This window comes from Anabrus simplex, chromosome 2 (assembly GCF_040414725.1).
Source record: "Anabrus simplex isolate iqAnaSimp1 chromosome 2, ASM4041472v1, whole genome shotgun sequence".
Classification (NCBI taxonomy): domain Eukaryota; kingdom Metazoa; phylum Arthropoda; class Insecta; order Orthoptera; family Tettigoniidae; genus Anabrus; species Anabrus simplex.
Genome location: NC_090266.1, coordinates 998794097 through 998821046, shown reverse-complemented (window position 1 = coordinate 998821046; position 26950 = coordinate 998794097). Strand labels below are relative to the sequence as shown.

At 38.8% G+C, this 26950-nt stretch overlaps 1 protein-coding gene across 4 annotated transcripts in view; it reads right to left on the bottom strand.

Moving 5' to 3' along the window:
• Window positions 1–26950, bottom strand: part of sud1 (Prolyl 3-hydroxylase sud1) — a 377821-nt gene that overhangs the window by 58531 nt on the left and 292340 nt on the right. For 3 of the 4 annotated variants that reach the window (XM_067141856.2, XM_067141855.2, XM_067141857.2), the window contains 2 exons: window positions 18326–18462; window positions 14011–14195 (listed from right to left, as the gene is read on the bottom strand). In XM_067141856.2, the coding sequence (XP_066997957.2) occupies window positions 14011–14195; window positions 18326–18462 (322 nt within the window). The remainder of the gene's footprint in view (window positions 1–14010; window positions 14196–18325; window positions 18463–26950) is intronic. The other variant, XM_067141858.2, reaches the window with a different exon arrangement.

Below are 26950 nucleotides of genomic sequence, written 5' to 3'. Positions count from 1 at the left end.
GTTCTGGGATATATAGACTATCATGCGCACAGTGTAATTTTTCGTATGTTGGCCAAACTGGCCGCAGCTTTCTTACCAGATACAGGGAACACTTTAATGCTTTAAACCATAACAAATATTCCGCAATGAGTAACCACATGAAAGAAACCAGTCAACAATATACCCCAATAGACAGACACCTCAAAATAATCAAAAGGATTGAAAAAGGGAAGCTAATGACTGAGTTTGAAAATATTTATATTCATTTGGACCAATATTTTAATAAATAAAAAAACATGAATGACAATTACTACAAACTTTCAAATCAGATAATAGTAAATTCTTTAAGACATTTAATCTGAAAACTCCCACCACAAAAACAAACACAATTACAACTTTGATAATAACACATAAAGATTCCCCTCCACACAATACGCCAAGGTCCAACGCCCCGCCTACTGTTTCTTCCCCTACACCCACCTTGATAACGCATAAAGACTCCTCGCCACACGATACACCAACGTTCAACGCCCCGGCTACTGTTTCTTCCCCTAAGTCCCCTACTCGCCCGTCACAACAGCGTCTTCACTCATATAACACAAGGAGTAGAAACACAAAAGCAAGCAGTCACCGTAATATAACAGGGAACGCGAGGCATTGTAGTAGCAGTCAAAGGGGTAAGTGACGCATACAATACGATCACTGTGAAAGCACAATAACACACAACATTATCACGTAATTTCATTTGTTACAGACGCACAATCATTTAAATATTGTGGAGAAAGAAAACATATCAACACCTCAAGATTCTCGGATTGACGTCCCTTTCGATTAAGCTCTCATAAACACGAACTACTTCCAATGTAAAATCTGCTCGTCAGATTAAGACCAGTTTGAAGAAAGTATCAATAGTTGCATTTCACTGATTACAACTAATAATTCACAGAAGCATGCCTCAAACCAATACATGATGCAGAATATTTCCAACGCATTTAAGATTTAGACACTATTGAGTTTTAGCAGAAATTACAACTCAAATTTGAAAACAATACGTCAACCAGTAATTGTTTAAAAAACAAAGAACTTGAGAATTTTAGCCAAATCTCATTATTGTGTAGATATTACTGTGTTTTGGACGTCAATGTTATTAGAATGAATGTATATCCCAATTTTAGCACTGTCATTTTAAATTGTTAAACTGTCTATTGTACTCACAAATGCCTATGTTCACGTATTTTACCACTTAGTTTTTAGAATCATAATTAAGTACAAATTAGTTATAAGCAAATTAACAATGACAGGTCTTAACCTTGAGATAAATTACAAAGGCTGAGGATACTTGAAACCAAGCGAAACATGCCCCTTTTAATGTAGTGTTGTAGCAATATGAATTTCTAACAACACAAAATCAATTGTATTTAAATGTGGAATAGAAAAATAAAAAATACAAATTTGTATGCAAAATATAAGTGGTATGTTCCGAGCTGTCAGCGGAGTGATGGAGTGGAATGACATTAGTAGACGAATAAGTTTGAGTGGTGTCTTTAAAAGTAGAAAAGATCACAATATGAAGATAAAGTTGGAATTCAAGAGGACAAATTGGGGCAAATATTCATTTATAGGAAGGGGCGTTAGGGATTGGAATAACTTACCAAGGGAGATGTTCAATGAATTTCCAATTTCTTTGATATCATTTAAGAAAAGGCTAGGAAAACAACAGATAGGGAATCTGCCACCTGGGCGACTGCTCTAAATCCAGATCAGTATTGATTGATTGATTGATCAATTCATTTTTTAGATTTAACTATTAATAGACACCCTTCAGCCTTATGTTTAACATTTATAGAAAGCCCACACAGACTAATGTTACCATAAGCAGGATTCGGTACACCCACAAGCCCAAAGCGAAACATGCCCCTTTTAATGTAGTGTTGTAGCAATATGAATTTCTAACAACACAAAATCAATTGTATTTAAATGTGGAATAGAAAGCGAAACATGCCCCTTTTAATGTAGTGTTGTAGCAATATGAATTTCTAACAACACAAAATCAATTGTATTTAAATGTGGAATAGAAAAATAAAAAATACAAATTTGTATGCAAATCTTGGTTGAGATTTCCTGAAACATGTATGGTTTAATAAATAGTGTTTCTTTCATTTAATGAGTGTATTGATCAAGGCGGATTTAAATAAACTATTATAATAAAGTTTATTAACATTTATAAAGTCACTAATATATTTAATAAGAATAAAGTAAAGATATACACAATATTAACCTATCATGGTTAAGTTTATTAACATTTATAAAGTCACTAATATATTTAATAAGAATAAAGTAAAGATATCCTTTCGTACTGATAATAGGGATAATAGGGAATGGTTGAGATTTCCCGAAACATGTATGGTTTAATAAATAGTGTTTCTTTCATTTAATGAGTGTATTGATCAAGGCGGATTTAAATAAACTATTATAAATAGTTATATTATACATTCAGACCAGTCAATACGGACCAAACACAATATTAACCTATCATGGTTAAGTTTATTAACATTTATACAGTCACTAATATATTTAATAAGAATAAAGTAAAGATATCCTTTCGTACTGATAATAGCAGTACTGAGGTGTTGCATAATTCAGCCACTATAAATAAATCCAATCCTTATCTCAGATCAGGAGTACATAGATTTCAGTGCAATGACTGTGGTAGCTCCTGTCTTGGGCAAACTTGGCGCAACTTCAAGATAAGATACGCTGAACATGTTAATGCTGTGAGATACAATAGATTCTCTGCAGTAGGCCAACATGTCTACGAATTTAAACATAAATTTCACAAGCTTGGAGCAAGATATTCAGATACTAGATTTGATTTCCTTATAGGATTACTAAAAAATGTTCAAATTCCAAACAAAAGTTTAATTTTATGTATTGTGCGCAACAAGTTCTCTCAATATTCGTTTCGTAGTCCACGCCCACCAGATCCCCTCCACACGACCGCTCCACACGCCTTACATCTACCTACCCCTATCGCCCCTCCCTTGTCCCGTTCAGAAATGCATACCTGACTCGAGCTGTTCATTGTTTACTGCACGCTATTTACATTATGATCAGTCTACGGCCGTATGGGGCGAGTCTTGCATACACTTGTATCATTGAGTAGAGTCTTAAAACTTTCCGCTTCAAATTGTTATTGGTGCTTTTTATTTTTCACAGGTTCCACATTTGAACTGAGAAACATAGTTCCTGTTTACACCTTAAGGAGTTATTTATAAGTTTCACCTGATAGGTCTTAGATATAGAGGAATTCCCCCATACCCAAATTTTATTCAGCAATATTCACGATTATCTTAAGATGACTCCGCAGTAGAATTAAGGTGTAAAAATATTTTAAAACACAGGATATTTTATTAATGTGAATCGCTCACCAAATTTATTGAGCTTACTACTGTATGTCCACAGGGACATGATTCAACTTGAGAACTGTTATTCAGCATTCAGTATATGTTTGACTTGCAAGTCTTTAACTTGTTCAATAAGGTTTTATTATGTGTCATTGTTTTAATGTAGATTTCATAGGGTTTTTATATCACACACAATTCAATTTCTAATCATGAGTTTTATATAATTGGCCTATTTTAAAACAATTTCTTTGTACAGCTGAGGATGAAGCAAAAATGCGTCAAAACTAGTACTGGATATAATTAGAATGTTGTAATTACATCTGTAAACAACATTATTATTGTATTGAATAGGTGGACACTTTAAAGTTTATTCATTGTTGCTCATATCAAGCAAGTGATGATCAAAATTGCAAAACAAAAATGTACTACAGTTGTAAATAGAACCATTATTCTAATTTTCTCTTTCCTAAACATTTATTTTGCTTTAATAAACCAAATAGTTAAGATTAACCATATGTAGTGAAATTATTAACAGGTAGGAGTTGTAGAACAGTTTAATAATAATAATAATAATAATAATAATAATTGTACCGGGCGGTACACCTCCACGCCGCTAATTTAAAGTTTGCGCCAGTTGAAACTCCTCTGCTGGAGGAAGTCTGAACTTTATCTACGGTATTAATTTTCAAGTTTCTCAGAAGATGTCACTACGTGGAAATTTTGGAGTTTTTGAACTGTGTCATTTTTGATGTGTTTTTGTTTTACCTGTAGTAAGAAGTGTGAACTTTCTCTTCTAGAGGACACTACTGAAAAATTACTATGGTGCACCCTAGTGCGATGTGAAAGAACTGCTTTTTGGAGAAATTTGTATTTCAACAGTTTGTTTCTTGTTAAATTTCTTCCTGTTATTGTTTAAGTTGGCTGTATACCCCTCTCTTTCCCCTTGTTTTGTATTTAGCCAATCCCGAATTTCTTTAATTAATTTCTGACCAATCTGATGTATCTTCCCCCAACTTGAATATGCTGCTTATCCCTAACCAATGAAGTGATTGTGGGCGGGTGTTTTCTTCCCTGAAACGCCTCGAACTTTCCGCGAGAGTATATAAACTGCTGATTTTAGGGTCTCGGTGCCACTTCTGTACCATCTTTCAGTGTGTAAAGTACATAGCAGGGGGCGGGAGGCACCTCTTTCTTCGGGGAGCAGTTCTACACCAAGGTAATGGCCTTTTAATAACTTCTTTTCTTGCTAGCTCAGCAGTTTAACTCTCGGGGCGGGTCCGAAGCGTTTCTATCATGTAACCTTTTCCTAAAATGTAACTACTCTTAGCATCTGTTATCTTTTAAAGCTACATATTGGGATAGAGAGTGCTTAACCCTCTCGAGCTCCCACTCATTTTGTTTTGAGGTGAACTTATTTCTCACAACCGATTCTTCCTTAATTGTAAAGTAAATTGTCCTTTTCTAAAGTCACCTCAGTAGTATGGGATTAGCCCTTGCATTAGTGGCCTAGAGCCAAATTAGGTTTTGAAACAAACACATTAGGAGTGCAGATCGCCTCCTCTCAATTTGTTATTTTAGAGGTCATGTAATTAACCCTTTTCATTTAATAGACCTCAGTAGATTGGGTATGTTACCCCTGTGTCTATGTCCTGAGAGGACAACTTGAAGGTGGAGTTTGGTGTGGCCTTTGAGAGGCCTAAAGGTTGAGAGCGTGTGGCTCTTTCTTGAAAATTGAGTGTTGTATGCCTCGAGGAGGCTTTTCTGTGTAATTTGGAGCAAGTGCTCCTCAACATGAATGGGGTTTTCTGCCCCTCTGTTAAAACTTATTTTGGAGTAAGGTTGGGCTGATTGCCCAAGAATTGTGAGTTAGGGGCTCGAAGCCCAAATCTTGTGAATACTGTATTTGTAATTTGTTACCTTGCTACTCTGTACCTGCCATTCGTGTTATTTCTTAATTTTCAAAAGAAAATATAACCTTGTTAAATTTTACATTAACTTTACTTTCGTAGTTTGAGACCCGTTCACGCCCGCACCTTCTTTCACCTCTACCTACCACAAAAACACGGTAACAATAATAATAATAATAATCTATATAAATAAAATTGTAGGGGGTCCGCTGTCTGTAATTTCTTTTGTTTTGCCAATTATTCAGATATTTATCCGTTTTAGGTCAACTCAAGACCGAATCGGTGGTTTTTCCGTTTCGTGTCTGTTTGTTTGTCTGTTTGTCTGTTTGTCTGTTTGTCTGTTCCACCATCACGTCGAAACGGCTGGATAGATCTCAACCAAACTTCATATTTAGAGTATACTCATCCCGGGGAAGGTTCCGATATGCATATCGTTTTAAAATCTTTGAATACACGGGGGGTTTATAGGAAAACCAGAATGGTGTTTCCACCATCACGTCGAAACGGCTGGATAGATCTCAACCAAACTTCATATAATCTATATAAATAAAATTGTAGGGGGTCCGCTGTCTGTAATTTCTTTTGTTTTGCCAATTATTCAGATATTTATCCGTTTTAGGTCAACTCAAGACCGAATCGGTGGTTTTTCCGTTTCGTGTCTGTTTGTTTGTCTGTCTGTTTGTCTGTTCCACCATCACGTCGAAACGGCTGGATAGATCTCAACCAAACTTCATATTTAGAGTATACTCATCCCGGGGAAGGTTCCGATATGCATATCGTTTTAAAATCTTTGAATACACGGGGGGTTTATAGGAAAACCAGAATGGCGTTTCCACCATCACGTCGAAACGGCTGGATAGATCTCAACCAAACTTCATATTTAGAATATACTCATCCCGGGGAAGGTTTCGATATGCATATCATTTTAAAATCTTTGAATAGACGGGGGGTTTATAGGAAAACCTGAATGGTTTTTCCACCATCACTTCGAAACGGCTGGATAGATCTTAACCAAACTTCATATTTAGAGTATACTCATCCCGGGACAGGTTTCGATATGCATATTATTTTCAAATCTTTGAATAGACGGGGGGTTTATAGGAAAACCAGAATGGTTTTCCTCCATTTTCTCTTATACTATTGATTTTCTGTAAACTTAGTTTACCGTACGTGAAACGTCTCTTCATTATAAACAACTTTCGTTATGTTCATAATTTACCTTACTCTTCACACGACGGAGAAATTTACAATTTTCCGCTGGTATCATGCTCTGCATTGAGTGACCGACAGACCGACAACGACCCTACAGGTTACCATGGCAACGTCTCTGACTGCATGCCAGCAGGGAAGTAACGTATTGCCATTTTCCTCATCATGCTTTTAAATTCGTGGTTGTTCCTTCGGTAGAAGGCAAGAGAGGCGTCAATCGGCCTGTCTGCGGGATATTGGCGGAATATCGTTGGATGTTATAACCGCCCTCGAATAGCTTAAGTAATAACACCATTAGTCGTCTTATCGGTTGACCTAACAATGCCTGCGCCTAAATTTCTCCTCTGTTACCTCTTTCTAATATCCATAACTCACACCAGCATAATTTTTTGAGGGGCATTTGATTTTCCAATACATTCACTTGGCATTTACATATTTGTCGTTATCCGGCTGTCCTCAGTTGTATGTATGTATGTTTAGTCCTCAGCCCAAAGGCTGGCTGGATCCTCAACAGCTCCGCCATCAGCTGTCATAAATGGCCTAGGCATATAATCCATTTTCTATTACTTTCAACTTTCTTAACTGTATTATTTTCTTCCTTAATTACGCCGTATGTACGCGAGTGCTCCAAACTACTGGATGTATTTCCACCAAGACTCATATTTAGAATACACTTGTCCTTGATAGGTTTTAGGGCAAATATTGTTTCTAAATCCCTGAACTGACTGGGGGTTTACACAAAACCGAAACAGTGATTTTGCACTTCCAAAAAATATACACAACCAAACTTAATGGAAATCTACCTACCTTGGTAGAAATTAATTTCTAAATCTTTTTTCTCATGTGCATCATTTCGATACGAGGATTAATAAGGGAGATATCATTAACGGACCGTTTTTCTGTACAAGTCCCATCGGACTTCACTCACGAGCGGATGCGTGTAAAGCGTATTCCTTACAACTTGAAAACTACTGAAGATATTCGAACCAAAATTTATATTTAGCATTCACCTGTCCAAAGGTAGGTTTTAAATGTATATAACATTTCATGTTCCGGAATGGACTGGCGGTTTATAGGGAACCGAAATGGTGATTTTACTCTTCCACAATATATACAGAACAAGATCAACCTGAATGGCAATCGACCAAACGTGATGGAATTCCACCCCTAAACCTTTTTTTCATGTGCATTTTTTCGTCAGGAGGATTAATAAGGGAGATATCATGAATGGTCACTTTTGCAGGTTAAGTCCAGCGGACATAGCCCAAAAAGTGTTTTACATGGAGCAGATTCCTTATCTATATAAATCAAATCGTAACGACTGTGTGCCTCTACACTGACTATTTTGGTGAAATTTTCGCACAGCTTTCCGTTTAAGGGGTAATAATGACCATCTCCATAATTTTTGGTTTAGTTTCCTGAAAGTCCTAATTTTTACCCGCCTCGCCCAAAATCCAGATTGCGGCATAATCTGCCAGAAGGAAAAGAAGTTAATTGAAATTTGACAAAATTATACGTTTTAGCCTGTAACGAACGGAAAACATCCTAGATCATTAAATTTTTCACTTTTTATCCCCGAAGAATATCGAAATATGCAAGCAATTTTAATGATGGTGCGCACCTTCGGAAATTCCTATCACATAATGGATTGCACGATCTCCGTTCAATTTGGAATGATCTACAACCTTGGTCTTATGACTTTATGCCGTATCTGTATCCCTTTTACGTTTGATTTTTCTCTATTAATCGATGTTAAGTCAATTTGGAATTTTCACATGCATAATTCACACTTTCAATTACTTATATGAAATACAGAATCATCAAACTCTTCACGAAAATTGGCCCACCCAGTACCCATATGTGAGCCAAATGCTATGTATGTAGCTGTCACATAATTATCCGAAAAGTAATGTAATGTGAGATAATCTGACAAAACCATTACCCTGTCCCACGTGTCTAACTCAATCTGACCCAAGAATTGATGACATATCATAGGACCAGCCATTTAGGCCACTAAATCCGGCGTGTCTTATGGTATAATCCTTTGTCCATACGACGTACGTTTAGTAGCAGTTAATCTGTAAATGAAGGTCTTCAATATTGTAAACACGCATATACTTTCGTATGTCGATCTATATATATTCACTGATGTCGATTTTTAGCGATCGAGAAAGGGTGGGTCTGCTATTGTAATCAGTACTCCCCACACCTTGACTGGCAGTAGGAAAGGGTTCCTTCTCCAACTCCTGTGTAACTGTCATTAGTAAGGAAGGCCTACAATTGTAATGAATAGTTCCCTTCTCGATTTGACTTGCAGAAGGCACGTGAGCATGCAGTTTTGTTTAAAACTCCCCTACCCTATTGTGTTTGGTAGTAGGCAAGGGTGCCCGCCATGATAAAGAAATGTCCTCATCTAAAATGTGACTGGCATTAGGCATAGTTGCCTGCTATTTTGATGGAAACTCACCAACTTGGTGTGACTGGCAGTAAACTGGTTGGCAGTAGGAAAATGGGCCTGGCATTATAATGATAACTGCACAACTCAATTTGGAGTGATAGTAGGGTAATTGCCTGCCATTATAATAGAAACTCCTCAACTGTAATCTGTCTGGAAGTAGGAAAGGGGGGCTGCCATTTTAACGAAAACTCTCCAAATCGATTCTGTCCGCGTAGTAGGCAATGGGGCCTGGAATTATAATGTAAACTTCCCAACTCGATTGTGAATGGCAGTAGGCAAGTGAGCCTGCCGTTATATCACAAATCCGTAACACACACTTTACATTGGAAACAACGTACGGGGACCTCCCCATGCTCTTTCTCGGATAACGCTAAGAGACATGCAATTTTAAAACAATCTTATTTACTGCATGTACACTATTTACTTCGATATTCGAATACAATGTAGAATACCGTAGCGAAGCACGGGTACATTCGCTAGTCTATATAAATAAAACTGTACGGGGTCCGCTGTCTGTAATTTCTTTTGTTTTGCCAATTTTTCAGATATTTATCCGTTTTAGGTCAACTCAAGACCGAATCGGTGGTTTTTACGTTTCGTGTCTGTTTGTCTGTTTGTCTGTCTGTTTGTCTGTTCCACCATCACGTTGAAACGGCTGGATAGATCTAAACCAAACTTCATATTTAGAGTATACTCCTCCCGGGAAAGGTTCCGATATGAATATCATTTTAAAATCTTTGAATACTCGAGGGGTTTATAGGAAAGCAAGAATGGTTTTTCCACCATCACGTCGAAACGGCTGGATAGATCTCAACCAATCTTCATATTTAGAGTATACTCATCCCGGGGAAGGTTTCGATATGCATTTTATTTTAAAATCTTTGAATAGACGGCGGGTTTATAGGAAAACCTGAAAGGTTTTTCCAACAACACGTCGAATCAGCTGGATAGATTTCAACCAAACTTCATATTTAGAGTATACTCATCCCGGGGAAGGTTTAGATATGCATATTATTTTAAAATCGTTGAATTGAGCGGGGGTTTATAGGAAAACCAGAATGGTTTTCCTCCATTCTCTCTTATACTATTGATTTTCTGTAAACTTCGTTTACCGTACGTGAAACGTCTCTTCATTATAAACAATTTTCGTTACGTTCATAATTTACCTTACTCTTCACATGACGGAGAAATTTACAATTTTCCGCTGGTATCATGCTCTGCATTGAGTGACCGACAGACCGACAACGAACCTACAGGTTACCATGGCAACGTCTCTGACTGCATGCCAGCAGGGAAGTAACGTATTGCCATTTTCCCCATCATGCTTTTAAATTCGTGGTTGTTCCTTGGGTAGAAGGCAAGAGATGCGTCAGTCGGCCTATCTGCGGGATATTGCCGGAATATCGTTGGATGTTATAACCGCCCTCGAATAGATTAAGTAATAACACCATTAGTCATCATCTTATTATTTGTTTTCCTAAGAATCACTGGACCTAAATTTCTCATCTGTTACCGCTTTATTATATCCATAACTCACACTAGCATAATTTATTTTGGGGCATTTGATTTTCCAATACATTCACTTGGCATTTACATATTTGTCGTTATCCGACTGTCCTCAGTTATAATCCATTTTCTATTACTTTCAACTTTCTTAACTGTATTATTTTCTTCCTTAATTATGCCGTATGTACGCGAGTGCTAGAAACTACTGGATGTATTTCCACCAAGACTCATATTTAGAATACACCTGTCCTTGATAGGTTTGAGGGCAAATATTGTTTCTAAATCCCTGAACTGACTGGGGGTTTATAGGAAACCGAAACAGTGATTTTGCACTTCCATAAAATATACACAACCAAACTTAATGGAAATCTACCTACCTTGGTAGAAATTAATTTCTAAACTTTTTTTCTCATGTGCATCATTTCGATACGAGGATTAATAAGGTAGATATCATAAACGGACCGTTTTTCTGTACAAGTCCCATCGGACTTGACTCACGAGCGGGTGCGTGTAAAGCGTATTCTTTACAACTTGAAAACTACTGAAGACATTCGAACCAAAATTTATATTTAGCATCCACCTGTCCAAAGGTAGGTTTTAAACGTAAATAACATTTCATGTTCCGAAATGGACTGGCGGTTTATAGGGAACCGAAATGGTGAATTTACTCTTCCACAATATATACAGAACAAGACCAACCTGATTGGAAATCGACCAAACGTGATGGAATTCCACCTCTAAACCTTTTTTTTCATGTGCATTTTTTCGTCAGGAGGATTAATAAGGGAGATATCATGAATGGTCACTTTTGCAGGTTAAGTCCAGCGGACATAGCCCAAAAGGTGTTTTACATGGAGCAGATTCCTTATCTATATAAATCAAATCGTAACGACTGTGTGCCTCTACACTGACTATTTTGGCGAAATTTTCGTACAGCTTTCCGTTTAAGGGGTAATAATAACCATCTTCATAATTTTTGGTTTAGTTTCCTAAAAGTCCTAATTTTTACCCGCCTCGCCAAAATCCAGATTGCGGCATAATCTGCCAGAAGAAAAAGAAGATAATTGAAATTTGACAAAATTATATGTTTTAGCCTGTAACGAACGGAAAACATCCTAGATCATTAAATTTTTCACTTTTTATCCCCGAAGAATATCGAAATATGCAGGCAATTTTAATGATGGTGCAGACCTTCGGAAATTCCTATCACATAACGGATTGCACAATCTCCGTTCAATTTGGAATGATCTACAACCTTGGTCTTATGACTTTTTGCCGTATCTGTATCCCTTTTACGTTTGATTTTTCTCTATTAATCGATGTTAAGTCAATTTGGAATTTTCACATGCATAATTCATACTTTCAATTACTTATATGAAATACAGAATCACCATACTCTTCACGAAAATTGGCCCACCCAGTAGGCATATGTGAGCCAAATGCTATGTATGTAGCTGTCACATAATTATCCGAAAAGTAATGTAATGTGAGATAATCTGACAAAACCATTACCCTGTCCCACGTGTCTAACTCAATCTGACCCAAGAATTGATGACATATCATAGGACCAGCCATTTAGGCCACTAAATCCGGCGTGTCTTATGGTATAATCCTTTGTCCATACGACGTACGTTTAGTAGCAGTTAATCTGTAAATGAAGGTCTTCAATATTGTAAACAGGCATATACTTTCGTATGTCGATCTATATATATTCACTGATGTCAATTTTTAGCGATCGAGAAAGGGTGGGTCTGATATTGTAAACAGTACTCCCCACACCGAATTTGACTGGCAGTAGGAAAGGGTTCCTTCTCAAACTCCTGTGTAACTGTCATTAGTAAGGAAGGCCTACAATTGTAATGAATAGTTCCCTTCTCGATTTGACTTGCAGAAGGCAAGTGAGCATGCAGTTTTGTTTACAACTCCCCTACAGTAGGCAGTAGGCAAGGGTGCCCACCATTATAAAGAAATGTCCTCATCTAAAATGTGACTGGCATTAGGCATAGTGGCCTGCTATTTTGATGGAAACTCACCAACTTGGTGTGACTGGCAGTAAGCTGGCTGGCAGTAGGAAAATGGGCCTGGCATTATAATGATAACTGCACAACTCAATTTGGAGTGATAGTAGGGTAATTGCCTACCATTGTAATAGAAACTGCTCAACTGTAATCTGTCTGGAAGTAGGAAAGGGGGCTGCCATTTCAACGAAAACTCCCCAAATCGATTCTGTCTGCGTAGTAGGCAATGGGGCCTGCAATTACAATGTAAACTTCCCAACTCGATTTTGAATGCCAGTAGGCAAGTGAGCCTGCCGTTATATCACAAATCCGTAACAAACACTTAACATTGGAAACAACGTACGGGGACCTCCCCATGCTCTTTCTCGGATAACGCTAAGAGACATGCAATTTTAAAACAATCTTATTTACTGCATGTACACTATTTACTTCGATATTTGAATACAATGTAGAATACCGTAGCGAAGCACGGGTACATTCGCTAGTAATAATAATAATAATAATAATAATAATAATAATAATAATAATAATAATAATAATAATAATAATAATGTTATTTGCTTTACGTCCCACTAACTACTTTTACGGTCTTCGGAGAGCAGAATAGTTTATAGGTGTAAGTAAAACATGATTTTTCTCTCTTCACGTCATTAAGCCTGGTGTGTAGGTGGAGGCGTCCATCTGAGGTAATGATAGGCCTTAATTTTTAGAAGCATCGCACCACTCTTCAGACTCCACGTTAAACGAAGGTACCCTGAGATCATCTGAGCTGTCCATAATGGCCTTCAGTTCAGAGGGTCCCGGGTTCAATTCCCGGCTGGGTCAGGATTTTAACCTTCATTGGTTAATTCCAATGCCCGGGGGCTGGGTGTTTGTGCTGTCCCCAACATCCCTGCAACCCGCAGACCACACATAACACTATCCTCCACCACAATAACATGCAGTTACCTACACATGGCAGATGCCGCCCACCCCCATCGGAGGGTCTGCCTTACAAGGGTTGCACTCGGCTAGAAATAGCCACACGAAATTTATCTGAGCTGTCGGAGAATTTTAATACACCTCTACTGGACACAGTAAGGTTCACTGGTAATACAATGACACTGAAAAGTATTGCTTCTAACTAATCAGAAAAACAATCCTTAGTTTCAGAAGTGGGAAAAACCCTCAAAGATAACTACTACATGCACAGCAGTAAGAATAAAGAAATACTTATAAATTTATAACAATCATCCAAGTACAGAATCAGAAAACTGATGAAACAATATTTTGAGCATATGTTACTGCAATAGTTACCCACGGCTGGATGACAAAATTTAGAACAGATTCATCTGCTACAACTGAACAATGTTACAAGCTATCCGAGTAGTCTAAGGACATAAATACTGTACTGTAATTAGTTCCTAGTAGATATACCTCTATTAATAAGGCAATATAACACTATTTGTTAACATGTCAAGGTTCAGAGAATAAATCCTATGGAGTACAACAACATTCTATACTGTGATATAGATTGTATGAAACATTACCTCGCTGCCATCTTCACTATCGAGATATACAACAGATCCACCGGATTGCTCTCCAAGCACAACCTCATCACTGATGAACAAAATTACATCGAGGGCATAGTCTGTGGGCAATTTATCAGTATCACTGATGACAGTATAATCACCACGCTCCCACCGCTGAACTTCATAGCTACACCTGGGCATTTCTGCAAATATGAGGAAATTTCATAAATAGGGCATAATTTCATTAGTGAAACTGCTTATTTAATTATCATGTTAAACTGAACTTCACGTCAGTAATTATGTCCACAATTAGTATCTTCCTATCAATTTAAACACTACTGGTGTGGGTTCCTGCAGTCACATCCTACATTGTGAACCACAGACAGGTGGTCTGGAGAGTCAGGATAGCACTTGTTATGAAACAGGAGATGGCATCTCAAGACATAATCTGAGTCGTGGCCCTCAACTATTCACCAGAGGTCCCAAAACCATTTAAGAGTGAAACTTCTCACTGCGACTGTGTGTAAATGTTATTGCCTTTACGTCCCACAAACTAATTTTGTGGTTTTCGGAGATGCCGAGGTACAGGAATTTAGTCTTGCAGGAGTTCTTTTCCGTGCCAGTAAATCTACTGACACGAGGCTGACGTGTATGAACACCTTCAAATACCACCGGACTGAGCCAGGATTGAACCTGCCAAGTTGGGGTCAGAAGGCCAGTGCCTCAACCGTCTGAGCCACTCAGCCCGGCAGGGTTGGTGGGGAACTGTGTGTAAGAATGTCTTTAGCAAGCCTCAGACCTAAAGGCCAGTCTCCACTGATTAACATTTAACAACAACATGTTAAATGTTTAGTGTTAAATGTTGACTGGTGACACTATCAACATGTTAAATGTTAAACACTGTTTCATTTAACATTGTGTCCACAATTAAATACATGTTAAACTTAACTTCCTTTGTTTATATACAGGTCATATCCATATCAATTTGTGGTAATACATTTAGGTGGTGTCTAGTATTTTCAAACAAGGACAATGGACTCAGATGAAGAGGATTTGGCTTTTGTTATTGCCACTGTTGCTTCCTATTATGACATAGAAATGCAGCTTTATTAGGCACATTTCCTCCCTTCATCCTGCTCATTGCTTCAAAAGCAAACCACTTCGAAGTATAAACTTCGTCTGCTCCCGCTCCCGACTTGCAACTTTTCTGAACTTTTTGCAATACTCGACTGTACTGGGAGCGGAGGGACGCTAGTTTTTTTTTTCCGATGCACTCACGGGAACAATTATAGGCAATTTCAAGTTCTGGAAACTTCCGGCTTTCTTTGCTTTAACTCTATATTTGTTTGATGAGACATCCCACAAACAAGGACTTTCAATGATATCATTAATTAAGTCCAGAGTAATCTCCTTGCTTCTAGTTCGGCCCCGCGGTCTAGGGGGAAAACGCGTCCGCCTGTCACCCGACGGCCCCAGGTTTGAGTACTGGCTGGATCAGGGGTTTTTAATTGTAAATGATTAATATCCCTGGCCTGGGGACTGGGTGTCTGTGTCGTTCTTAACGTTCCTTTCCTCACATTCAACACTTTACACTTCCGCCATTTAAAAAATACAGGCAGGTTCCTCACATATGGTGCAAGTAGGGGCAAAAGATCTTTCTAGGTCGACGCCCTGAACAAATAGCATTTTTAAAATAAAGTAAAAAATTAATAAAATCTCCTTGCTCCACTCCATTTCTGACTATAAATTTTAGTATAGTGCAGAGAGAATGACACACGTACACGTGCACGTGCGTGCCTGTACTGTATTTGTAGCTGATAACAAAGAGGATGAGTGCTGCGGAGTGTTGTAACTATAATTCTACTTTATGAGAAGCACGTTGTTTGTGTTGTTTAGGCTATCTGTTAGCATGGAAACAGCACGGAAGTTGCCGAAGCAGTGCCGACATCTCAAAACAACAAATTGACTTGAAATGTTTTCCACTTGGAGCGGAAAACACGCCAACATCTTAGAGTGTTAACCTCAACATTCTGAGTTAACATGAAAAATCAATTGGAAGACACAATCACAATATATATACATGTCAATTGTAACATGTTAAATTTAACATGTTGGTGTTAAATGTTTATCAGTGGAGACCGGCCTTAAGGGAGTGACGTTGTCTCACTTCCCTTTGAAAGGTCAGGTACCCCTTGGAACAAACTCCGTGAAGAAAATGGAATATGATAGGATGCTATTAATATCAACGGGGCTTATAGAAAGAAGAAAATAGAACTTTTGAGTCAGCAAAAAGGTTGCATCAAGAGTTAATTATGTTCAGGTAAGGGGAGACAAAGAAGAAGGGATATACCAAATAATTACCTTTTGAAAGGTGCTAAACATATTCTGGTGTAAAAAGTACCTAGGTATATCATTTTTCCTTTTAAGTTAATGGCCTTAATCCATTCTGCCTTCTTTTTTTCATTAGCAGGAAAAACCTGAGGCAAGTTTGACAAAAAAAAAAACTAATATGTCTAACATAAAAAAACTTTTATGCAATGTGAACGGCATTTCTGGAGACCAAAAAACTAGCACAATAACAGTGCAGGTAAAATAATATACTACATATTATATGGCATAGTTAAAATATTATTCCAGGAATATTTTTGTTTTGCCTATTCGTGCAATTGTACGTCCAACACGACAATATTATAGTAGCTACAATACCAACTTCTTTTATGTTTTAGTTTTGTACAGTGTTCACATCTGAAAATGTCTGCAATAACAATCTGTGTTCAACTTATTCACTTCAATGAGCTATGATGGATCTGACTGTCAAAAACAACTCTCTTTCTCAGGCCTTCCAAGAATACGTTCCTCTATGTACTTCACTGTCTTTAGGCTTCTCTCTTGGAGCTCAAAGGCAGCTCCCTGTATTCTTTACTTCCTGATCTGACAGGGGCGAGTGCAATTTTCAAGGGCTGACGGTTAGTCTAGTTCATTTTGGGAGTTTAATTTCTTAAAAGGTAAACTCTATTTAGGTTATTTCAGTTATTTCTGATGCTGAATGAAAACCTACAACCTGTTTTCCAGTAAGGTAACTCGTGTCCTCATCCAGAGGTAGTGCAGCTCTTTTCGGGCTGGAGGTGAGCTGCATGTACCATTTCAAACACATACCAGCCCTCCTGCCATTCTTAAATTTCTGGCAGTACCGGGAATCGAACCCAGGCCCCTGAGGACGGCAGCTAATCACACTAACCGTTACGCTACAGAGGCGGACGTTTTCCAGTCATTGACCGGGTCAGGGATGTAATGAATGAATCATACATAGGCTATTACTACAATGGGGTCGCCACTCCCAAAGTGATGTATATTAATGACTGATAGATGTTACGAAATGAGAATGGAGAGCGTTGTTGGAATAAAAGATGACAGAGAAAAACGGAGTACCCAGAGAAAAACATGCCCCACCTCCACTTTGTCCAGCACAAATCTCACATGGAGTGACCGGGACTGAACCACGGTATCCAGCGGTGAGAAACGACCGCTGCCGTGTGAGCCACGGAGGCTCTTCTGATGCTTAATATCAAAGAAAAATATACACTTTCTTCAGCTTACCCTTATTCCAGTTATTGCTGGATGCTTAATTATTCATTCCAGTCATTCTTCAGGCTTCATTCCTTTAAAATAAACTTTCTTCAGGTTAGCCTAGTTATCTATAGGAGCTTAATAAACATTCTTCTGGTTATACTGTATTACTTATTTCTCAGGGCTTGATTCTTTTAAAAGAAAGCCTTTCTTCAGGTTGTTCTGATTATTTCCAGGGACTTAATTTTTTAAAAGATAAACTTTCTTTCAGCTATCCTTATCACAGGTATTTTTTGGTGAATAATTAAAGAAAAGAAAAGAAAAACTTTCATCAGGTTATCCTAGTTATTTCTGGGGCTAAATGCTTTAAAACACACACTTTCTTCGGGTTATGCTCCTTATTTTGGGGAGGGGGCTTAATTTTTTTAATAGATAAACATTCTCCAGATTATACTACTGTAGGTATTTCTGTGGGGTTAACTTATATTAAAGAAAAACTTTCTTCAGGTTTGCCTTGTTATTTCAGGGGGTTTAAATTTTTTAAATATAAACTTTCTTCAGGTTAAACTTGTTACTTCTTGGGCTCGATTTTTAAAAAGGATAAACTTTCTTCAGCTTATCCTAGTTATTTCTGAGGTTGATGGAGCTGCGCAGATTCATTATGAACGCTTCTTTTACGAAGGGGCTTTACATCAAGATCAACACGATTTTCGAAAGAATGGAAAATTGTGCAAATACAGGACATTAAAAACAGAAGAAATCTTACCTTCTTTTTGTTGAATCTTGAAATCTAAACCTGTTAACTTTGACAGGAGCTCAAACATAGGTTTTGATTTCAGAGCATTTATGAGTTGAGCAAGTCTACCATACAAGTTTTCTTCATCCTGAAAAACTCTGTATGACCTAAAAAAATAAAAAAACAACTATTACAACCATGACACTTCATACGAATGCTTCACCTACATTGGAAAATTCAATGAGAAAATTTAAAAAAAATGTTGCCATATGCTTTTAAACAAAAAGCATCAATCATTTTCAGATTGGTAACCTCTGATTCCAACATAGATCTTCCTGTCTACAAGTATTGACCAAATCATGCAATTCAGAAGGCCGAGTGAGGGTTACAAGAATTTATAGGAGCTTGATTCTTTTTATAGGCCAATTATAACGTGACTGTTAGCCCCACATATGTGTACTATGGAATTTATCTGATTAACTTATATTAATGTAGCATCTACAAAAGAAGGTATAAATAGTGATCTCAGGTTTCAGAATGGATTAGGATTAGGACTCGTTCAGTGTGTCTGACTGTGAGACTGCAATAACAATAATCCAGAAGTGAAAAGGAGTTCAGCACATTATCTCCAGCTACTCATCATTATTGCTGACTAACTCTAGTTGCCTGGGTATAGGGTACGAGCGCCTTCCATTCCCATCTGTCCATGAACTGTTGTTCTTTCATAATCGTCTCCTAATCTTGTCCTCTCTCCTTTACATCCTCCTTCAGTAAATCAGTCCATTTTTCTCTAGGTCTGCCCATTAGGATTAGGACTTGTTTAGTGTGTCTGACTGTGAGACTGCAATAACAATAATCCAGAAGTGAAAAGGAGTTCAGCACATTCTCTCCAGCTACTCATCATCCTGTAATTTTCTTTCATATTCCCTTCTTGCAGCCATGTTGGTGTTCATCCTTTTTTACTTGGCCAAGTAACTTCAGTCTTGCCTTCTGGATACTTTTTTGCAGACTGTCCCCTACTTCCACCTCTTCTTGTATCTTTCGTTCTTAATTTTGTGTTTCCTGGTCTTCTGGAACATGGTCAAGAAATACATTTCTGCTGCTTGGAATTTCAAGTTGACCATTCTCATTAAAGTGGTAGTTCCCAGGCTATATTCAAGGATAGGTTTATAATAGAATTTATACACTGTCATCTAGGATTTCAGCATACTTGCTTATCCCACAATAGCTGTCTTACTTGGTGGTAAAATTGTGCTGCCTTTATGATTTGGCTGTTCACCGAATATTTGACTAGGTTGTCTTTTGACACTGCCTTTGGGAGTGGTGATGCCATAGTAACAAAAACCGAAAAGTGAGTGATGATATACCATCAGCACCCCGACCTAGCAGGAGCTGGACAAGGGGAAATGAAAATGATGATGACCTTTTGACACTATATGTGTATGTTGTCTTCAGCCCTAAGGCTGGTTGGATCCTCAACAGCTATGCCATCTGCTGTCATATATGGCCTAGGCATCACTGAAGAGGCGTACTAGGGAAATGAGGAGTGAGGTAGTTTCCCGTCGCTTTCCTCACCGAGCCAGAAGATGCTATTACATATCAGTCTGCCAAGCCCACTGAAATGCACCAACCGACCCTATGAGGAAAGTTTTCACACCATTCATAGCAGGGACTGGCTGCACAAGGAATGGCATTACTAGCATCACTCATACCTCAGTCACTTTCATATCGTCAAAACCAAGGATAAGACAGACAGATCAATGAAAGTAACAAAACTGCTCTAGCCCATACCAGAAGACATAGTGCACTGTAAACACTAGGTCCTGCTAGCAAAGGCATTTTGACACTATATGACCCAAATACTTAAATTCTGGAACATGGTGCAGCTTTGTGCCATTTAGCATGATTTTTGGTTTGTCATCTCCTCCCTGTACCTTCCAGAGTCCCGCACAGTGGCCCAGCCCATGAGCTGCTTTCGCAATAGACGGCAATGAGCTTTAGAAGGCTCAAACGTAAGAAGCACGTGACTTCATCGCATGGGTCAGGATGGGCAGCCCTGTGTCGTTCGTACACGGTGAGCCAAGGACAGCGTTGTGGTAGTGCTATGGGCCGACCGCTTCAATGCGTACATTGTGCTGCGAGTCAGCGGAGTGAGTTAAACGGTCGAGTGGAGACTATCGCTTTTGCTGTGGTTTTCTATTTGACTTCCCAGTCTATCCTGTTTCCGAAAATAAATGCAGACTTTCGCTACAAAGGAAAAGAAACCTTGGCAAGAAAACATGAAGTACACGAAAAACTAGAAACCGGACAATACAAGACTTCTGAACCAGATCCGAACATTAAAAGTCATATTTGGGTGATATTCAAGCCTGTAGTTGGCAGTGATGGAAAAGACGTTCATTTTGTGTACTGAACGATCTGAACAAGGCATGTATGCATGAAGAACATTCCATTCTTCCCTGGTCATCACACTCCACGACTATGCCACAATTTTCCAACGTAATGAATGAAATTTACTTCGTGGGCTGATGTTTAAGTTGGTCCTATTCCAACAGATGAGCTGAAAAGATACATACATACATACATACATACACTATCATTAAAGACTGTTATGCCTTTCAGCATTCAATCTGCAAGCCTCTGTGAATTTACTAAACGTTGCCACAATCCTCTATTTGCAACTAGTTCTGAGGCCTCATTTAGTTCTATACCTCTTATCTTTAAATTGTTAGAAACTGAGTCTCACCATCATCATCTTGGTCTCCCTCTACTTCTCTTACCTTCCATAACAGAGTCCATTATTCTCCTAGGAAACCTATCCTCCTCCATTCGCCTCACCACCAAAGCCAGTTTATGCGTACAGCTTCATCCATCGAGTTAATTCCTAAATTAGCCCTTATTTTCCTAATTCTGAGCACCTTCCTGCCATTGTTCCAACCTGGTTGTACCAGCAATCATTTTTGCTACTTTCATGTCTGTTACTTCTTACTTATGAATAAGATATCCTGAGTCCACCCAGCCTTCGCTCCTGTAAAACAAAGTTGGTCTGAAAACAGACCGATGTAAAGATAGTTTTGTCTGGGAGCTGACTTCCTTCTTACAGAATACTGTTGATCACGACTGCGAGCTCACTGCATTACCTTTACTACACCTTGATTCAGTCTCACTATATTACAATCCTGGGAGTACACACAACCTAAATACTTGAAATTACCGATCTGTTCTAGCTTTGTTTCACAAATCTGACATTCAGTTCTGTTGAATTTCTTACCTACTGACATCAATTTAGTCTTCGAGAGGCTAATTTTCATACCGTACTCACTGCACCTATTTTCAAGTTCCAAGATATTAGACTCCAGGCTTTTGGCACAATCTGCCATTAAGACCAAGTTGTTAGCAAAGGCCAGAATGCTTACTACATTTCCACCTAACCGAATCCCTCCCTGCTATTTTATACCTTTCAGCAGATGATCCATGTAAACTATGAACAGCAAAGGTGAAAGATTACAGCCTTGTCTAACCCCTGTAAGTACCCTGAACCAAGAATTCATTCTACCATCAATTCTCACTGAAGCCCAATTGTCAACATAAATGCCTTTGATTGATTTTAATAATCTACCTTTAATTCCATAGTCCCTCAGTATTGCAAACATTTTTTCCCTCGGTACCCTGTCATATGCTTTTACCAGATCTATGAAACATAAATACAACTACCTATTCCTCTTGTAACATTTTTCAGTTACCTGGCGCATACCGAAAATCTGATCCTGACAGCCCCTCTGTGGTCTGAAACCACACTGGTTTTCATTCAACTTCCTCTCAAATACTGATCGCACCCTCCCTTCCAAGATGCCAGTGAATACTTTTCCTGGTATACTAATCAATGAGATACCTCGATAGTTGTTGCAATCCTGCCTGTTCCCTTGCTTATAGATAGGTGCAATTACTGCTTTAGTCAAATCCGAAGGTACCTTACCAACACTCCATGCTAATCTTATTATTCTATGAAGCCATTTCATGCCTGCCTTCCCACTATACTTCACCATTTCAGGTCAAATTTCATCTATTCCTGCTGCTTCATGACAATGGAGTTTATTTAGCATCCTTTCCACTTCCTCAAGCGTAATTTCACCAACATCACTTTCCTCCTCCCCATGAGCTTGGCTGTTCGCAACACCACCAGGAAGATTTCTTTTTACGTTGAGAAGATGTTCAAAATATTCCTTCCACCTTTCCAGTGATTCCCTGGGATCTATTATGAGTTCACCTGAATTACTCAAAACACTGTTCATTTCCTTTTTCCCTCCCTTCTTAAGATTCTTTATTACTGTCCAGAAAGGTTTCCATGCTGCTTGACCTAGCCTTTCCAGGTTATTACCAACTTCTTTTTGGATTCAACAACTATTTGTTTTGCTCTGTTTCTTTCATCTACGTACAAATCCCTGCCTGCCTCGGCCCTTGTTTGGAACCATATCTGATAAGCCTTCTATTTACATTTACAAGCTGCTCTCACTTCATCATTCCACCAAGATGTTCGCCTTTTCCCATCTTTACACACAGTTGCTTCTAGGCATTCCCTTGCTGTTTCTACTACAGTACCCCTGTATGCCACCCATTCTCTTTTTATATCCTGAACCTGCTTACTGTCTACTGTTCAAAACTTCTTACGAATTATATCCATGTACATAAGTCTAATTTCCTCATCCTGGAGATTTTCTAACCTTATTAGATTGCAGACAGATTTTTCCTTCTCTACTCTAGGCCTAGAAATATTTAGTTCACTACAGATCAGATACTGGTCTGTATCATCAAAAAATCCCTGGAAAACTTGTACATTCCTAACAGATTTCCTGAATTCAAAGTTGGTTACGATATAGTCTATTATTGATCTAGTACCCCTAGCCTCCCATGTGTAGCGGTGAATAGCCTTATGCTTGAAGAATGTATTCGTAACTGCTAAACTCATACTATCACAGATATTTCAACAAAAATTGTGCAACGGAATAATACCATATATAGCAGTAGCGTAGGCAGGATCGACTAATGGTGGGCGTTTGTACATGTGTGTGCTGCGTGCATGCATAAGTGTCATTATATGGACACCGATACAAGGAAATTATGTTGATATTTGGACTGAATATAAGTACATTACAAAATCTTACATTAAAATACAAAACCAGAACAATACGATCAAAGTATATAGTTTTACGGAGAATGGTATGCTCAGATTTCAACCTAAAATCCAACTTTCAATGCTTCTTAGAAAATAGATTCACCGAGCTTGATAGCTGCAGTCGCTTAAGTGTGGCCAGTAAAAATGGATACTAATGTTCAACCTTCTGAGTATCATGAAGTGTTCTCGAATCATGGAACTGTCAAAGTTATAGGAAAGGACTGAACCACTTATTACTGGAAAACTGAATGCCAGAATGTGACAAAAATCAACTCAATCCCTTCCGTTCAAAATATTACACTGCAAGAAATTTGTAGTCAAGAAGACTAGGGGGAACAATATTCATAAAATGGGAGAGAAATACTACAGAACTGATCTAGGAGTGAAAGGCACAATCACTAAAAAGAAAAAAGAAAACAAACAATATGAACAATTTTTTTTCTTTCTTACAATTTGCTTAACGTTGCACCGACACAGATAGGTCTTATGGCGACGATGGGTTAGGGAAGGCCTAGGAGTGGGAAGGAAGTGGCAGTGGCCTTAATTAAGGTACAGCCCCAGCATTTGCCTTGTGTGAAAATGGGAAACCACGGAAAACCATCTTCAAGGCTGCCGACAGTGGGGTTTGAACCCACTATCTCCCGGATGAAAGCTCACATCTGCATGGCCCTAACCGCACAGCCAACTCACCCGGTATCATCATCATCATCATCATCATCATCATCATCAATTCTCTTGAAGCACCGATTGTACGTATATATTGAAGGTAGAAAAGATTCAAAATACATATCAGCACTTTAAAAAAATCATTTTGCAGAAGACTGGAAAATTCAGATTAAACTATGGTTCTATAAAGGCATAGTTTCTAATGCTGGTAAAATTTCTGATATCGTCAGTGAACCAAAATTCTGTGAAGGTGTTTGTCATGACAATGGTGTTTCAATCTAATATTACCTGACCCAGTGTTACTTCGGCAATAACCTACTTCCATCATGTGTAAACTGTGAGTTTATTTCTCTTGTAAACTTATTTTTAGCCTTTTATTTCTTATGTTAGTTAACTCTCTTATTTAACTGCCTTTTGGTTTAATAAGTTTTTGCAGTGTGATTTTTTTATTATTTATTAAAACTATGGAATTTCATTTAAAATGTTGAGTTTAATCATTAGGCCACAGCTGCTCTTCACAGAGCTACAGATGAACTGGAGTTAGTAGTCAGAGAGTTAACTTCTATAACAGGGCACGTCTAACACTTAGTTTCAAAACTGGATGAGTCCAAGTCTGGCAAGGAACCCTCACGAATGCGAGGTCGCAGGTGCAATGTCTAGTATGGGGCATTTGAAAGTGCTGTAGTAACAACTGAGACAGGAAACAATATTAGCTGCTAATTACGCACCATGTGCACAGGAGGGCGACAGCAAATGAGTGCCCGGGCGGTGCAGGGATCAACCTTCTATGGAATGTATCTGTTACACTTCACAAGATGAACTTCACCACAGTTCACAAAATGTTCAAAATAAACCTATAATTTGTATCACGATCACTGAATGAAAAACGATGTGCCACATTTATCACAAAAGTTAGCACCACGAAGATCAAGAGTGAATGTCTTGTGAGTTATAAATTATTCACGACGATAAGCTAGGTATCCACTCTTACAGAATGCATAGATAACCATGCTGATGTAACGTGGTGACGAGAACTAACGGAAAGTGATGGTACGCAACTGAATGCGAACCATTCGGTCGTTCAGTTTATTGTGAAACTGCTATCCTTTATGGTATAACTGCAGATAAAGCAATTGTATGTTTTGTAGGCACGAGAAAACACAACATCCAGAGGTTGAATTTGTCCCATGGTTCCAGGTGGTATGAATTGCAATGTAACACACTTTCCAGGAGGGATGGTTTTCTCTAACACGGTATGATTTTTATAGGCAGACCAGGAGTCAAGCATAGCAAGTTATTTTCACAAGCTATGGGCCAAAATAGTGTTCATACTATAGCTGTATTTCTGGTAAGCCCATTTTCCCACTCTTGATTGCTGTAACATGAACATTCCCAAACGCCCCTACTAGGCCCGTGACATGCGATAGAATAATTGGAGGCAGACAACCTCCAACTTCTCGCAGCACAGTAAATAACTTCTCAGTCAATTTGCCATCCAGACTAACAGTAGGCATACTGTATACGCATGCATTAAGGCACTGAAGTTCGTTGCTTGTGCTATAACTAGCAATGTGCTTGAACCCGGCTCGAGCTGCTCAAAGACTGTGTTAGATTACTGAGCTAGGCGATACCGCCTCGTCTTGTGTTTGCTGTGTACTTCTGTATATTTTGAGCGTACAATCCCTTCAAACTGTATCTGCAATTTAGAGACAGCCAAAATCTGTGTATGTGCGGTGATTCGTTGCAAATGCTTCCCCAGAATATATAGACTGCCTCCAGAACGTCATTTGAATGTACAGTACAAAGACGATGCGTCACAACTTCATACAATGTTGCGGCAACATTATTTGTATATATGCGAGTAAGTTGTACCAATGCAGGAACATACTTTTGTTACTATCCTCGACACTATTACATTCTGGCCAGAAGTCAGAGGCGCATCAGGGATTGTGGGCGGGGGGGAATAATCTATATCATTATTATTTACTTTTATTGGTAACTACTGGACAATTATTTACAATTTGCTTTTACCTCGCTCCGACACAGATAGGTCTTATGGCGACATTGGGATAGGAGAGGGCTAGACACGGGAAGGAAGGGGCCGTCGCTTCAATTAAGGTACAGCCCAACATTTGCCTGGTGTGAAGATGGGGAAACTATGGAAAACCATCTTCAGTGCTGCCGACAGTGAGGTTCGAACCCACTATCTCCTGAATACTGGATACTGGCCGCACTGAAGTGACTGGAGCTACGGAGCTCAGTATTATTATTAGTATTATTTCTTTTCGTTCTGAGTTCGTTTAGCCTCCAGGGTTGGTTTTTCCCTCGGACTCAGCGAGGGATCGCACCTCTACCGTCTTAAGGGCAGTGTCCTGGAGGTCGGGTGATACAACTGGGAATGATGACCAGTACATTGCCCAGGCAGCCTCACCTGCTATGCTGAACAGGGGCCTTGTTGGGGGATGGGAATATTGGAAGGAAGGAAGCAGCCGTGGCCTTAAGTTACCTACTATCCCGGCATTTGCCTGAAGGAGAAGTGGGAAACCACAGAAACCCACTTCGAGGATGGCTGAGGTGGGAATCGAACCCACCTCCACTCAGTTAACCTCCAGAGGTTGAGTGGACTCCGTTCCAGCCCTCGTAATACTTTTCAAATTTTGTGTCAGAGCCCGGAATCGAACCCAGGCCTCCGGGGATGGCAGCTTATCACATTAACCACTACACCACAGAGGCAGACTAATTGCCAATCAATGAATAAATTGATGGTGTCCGACTTGTTGGCTGAATGGCCAGCGTACTGGCCTTCGGTTCCGAGG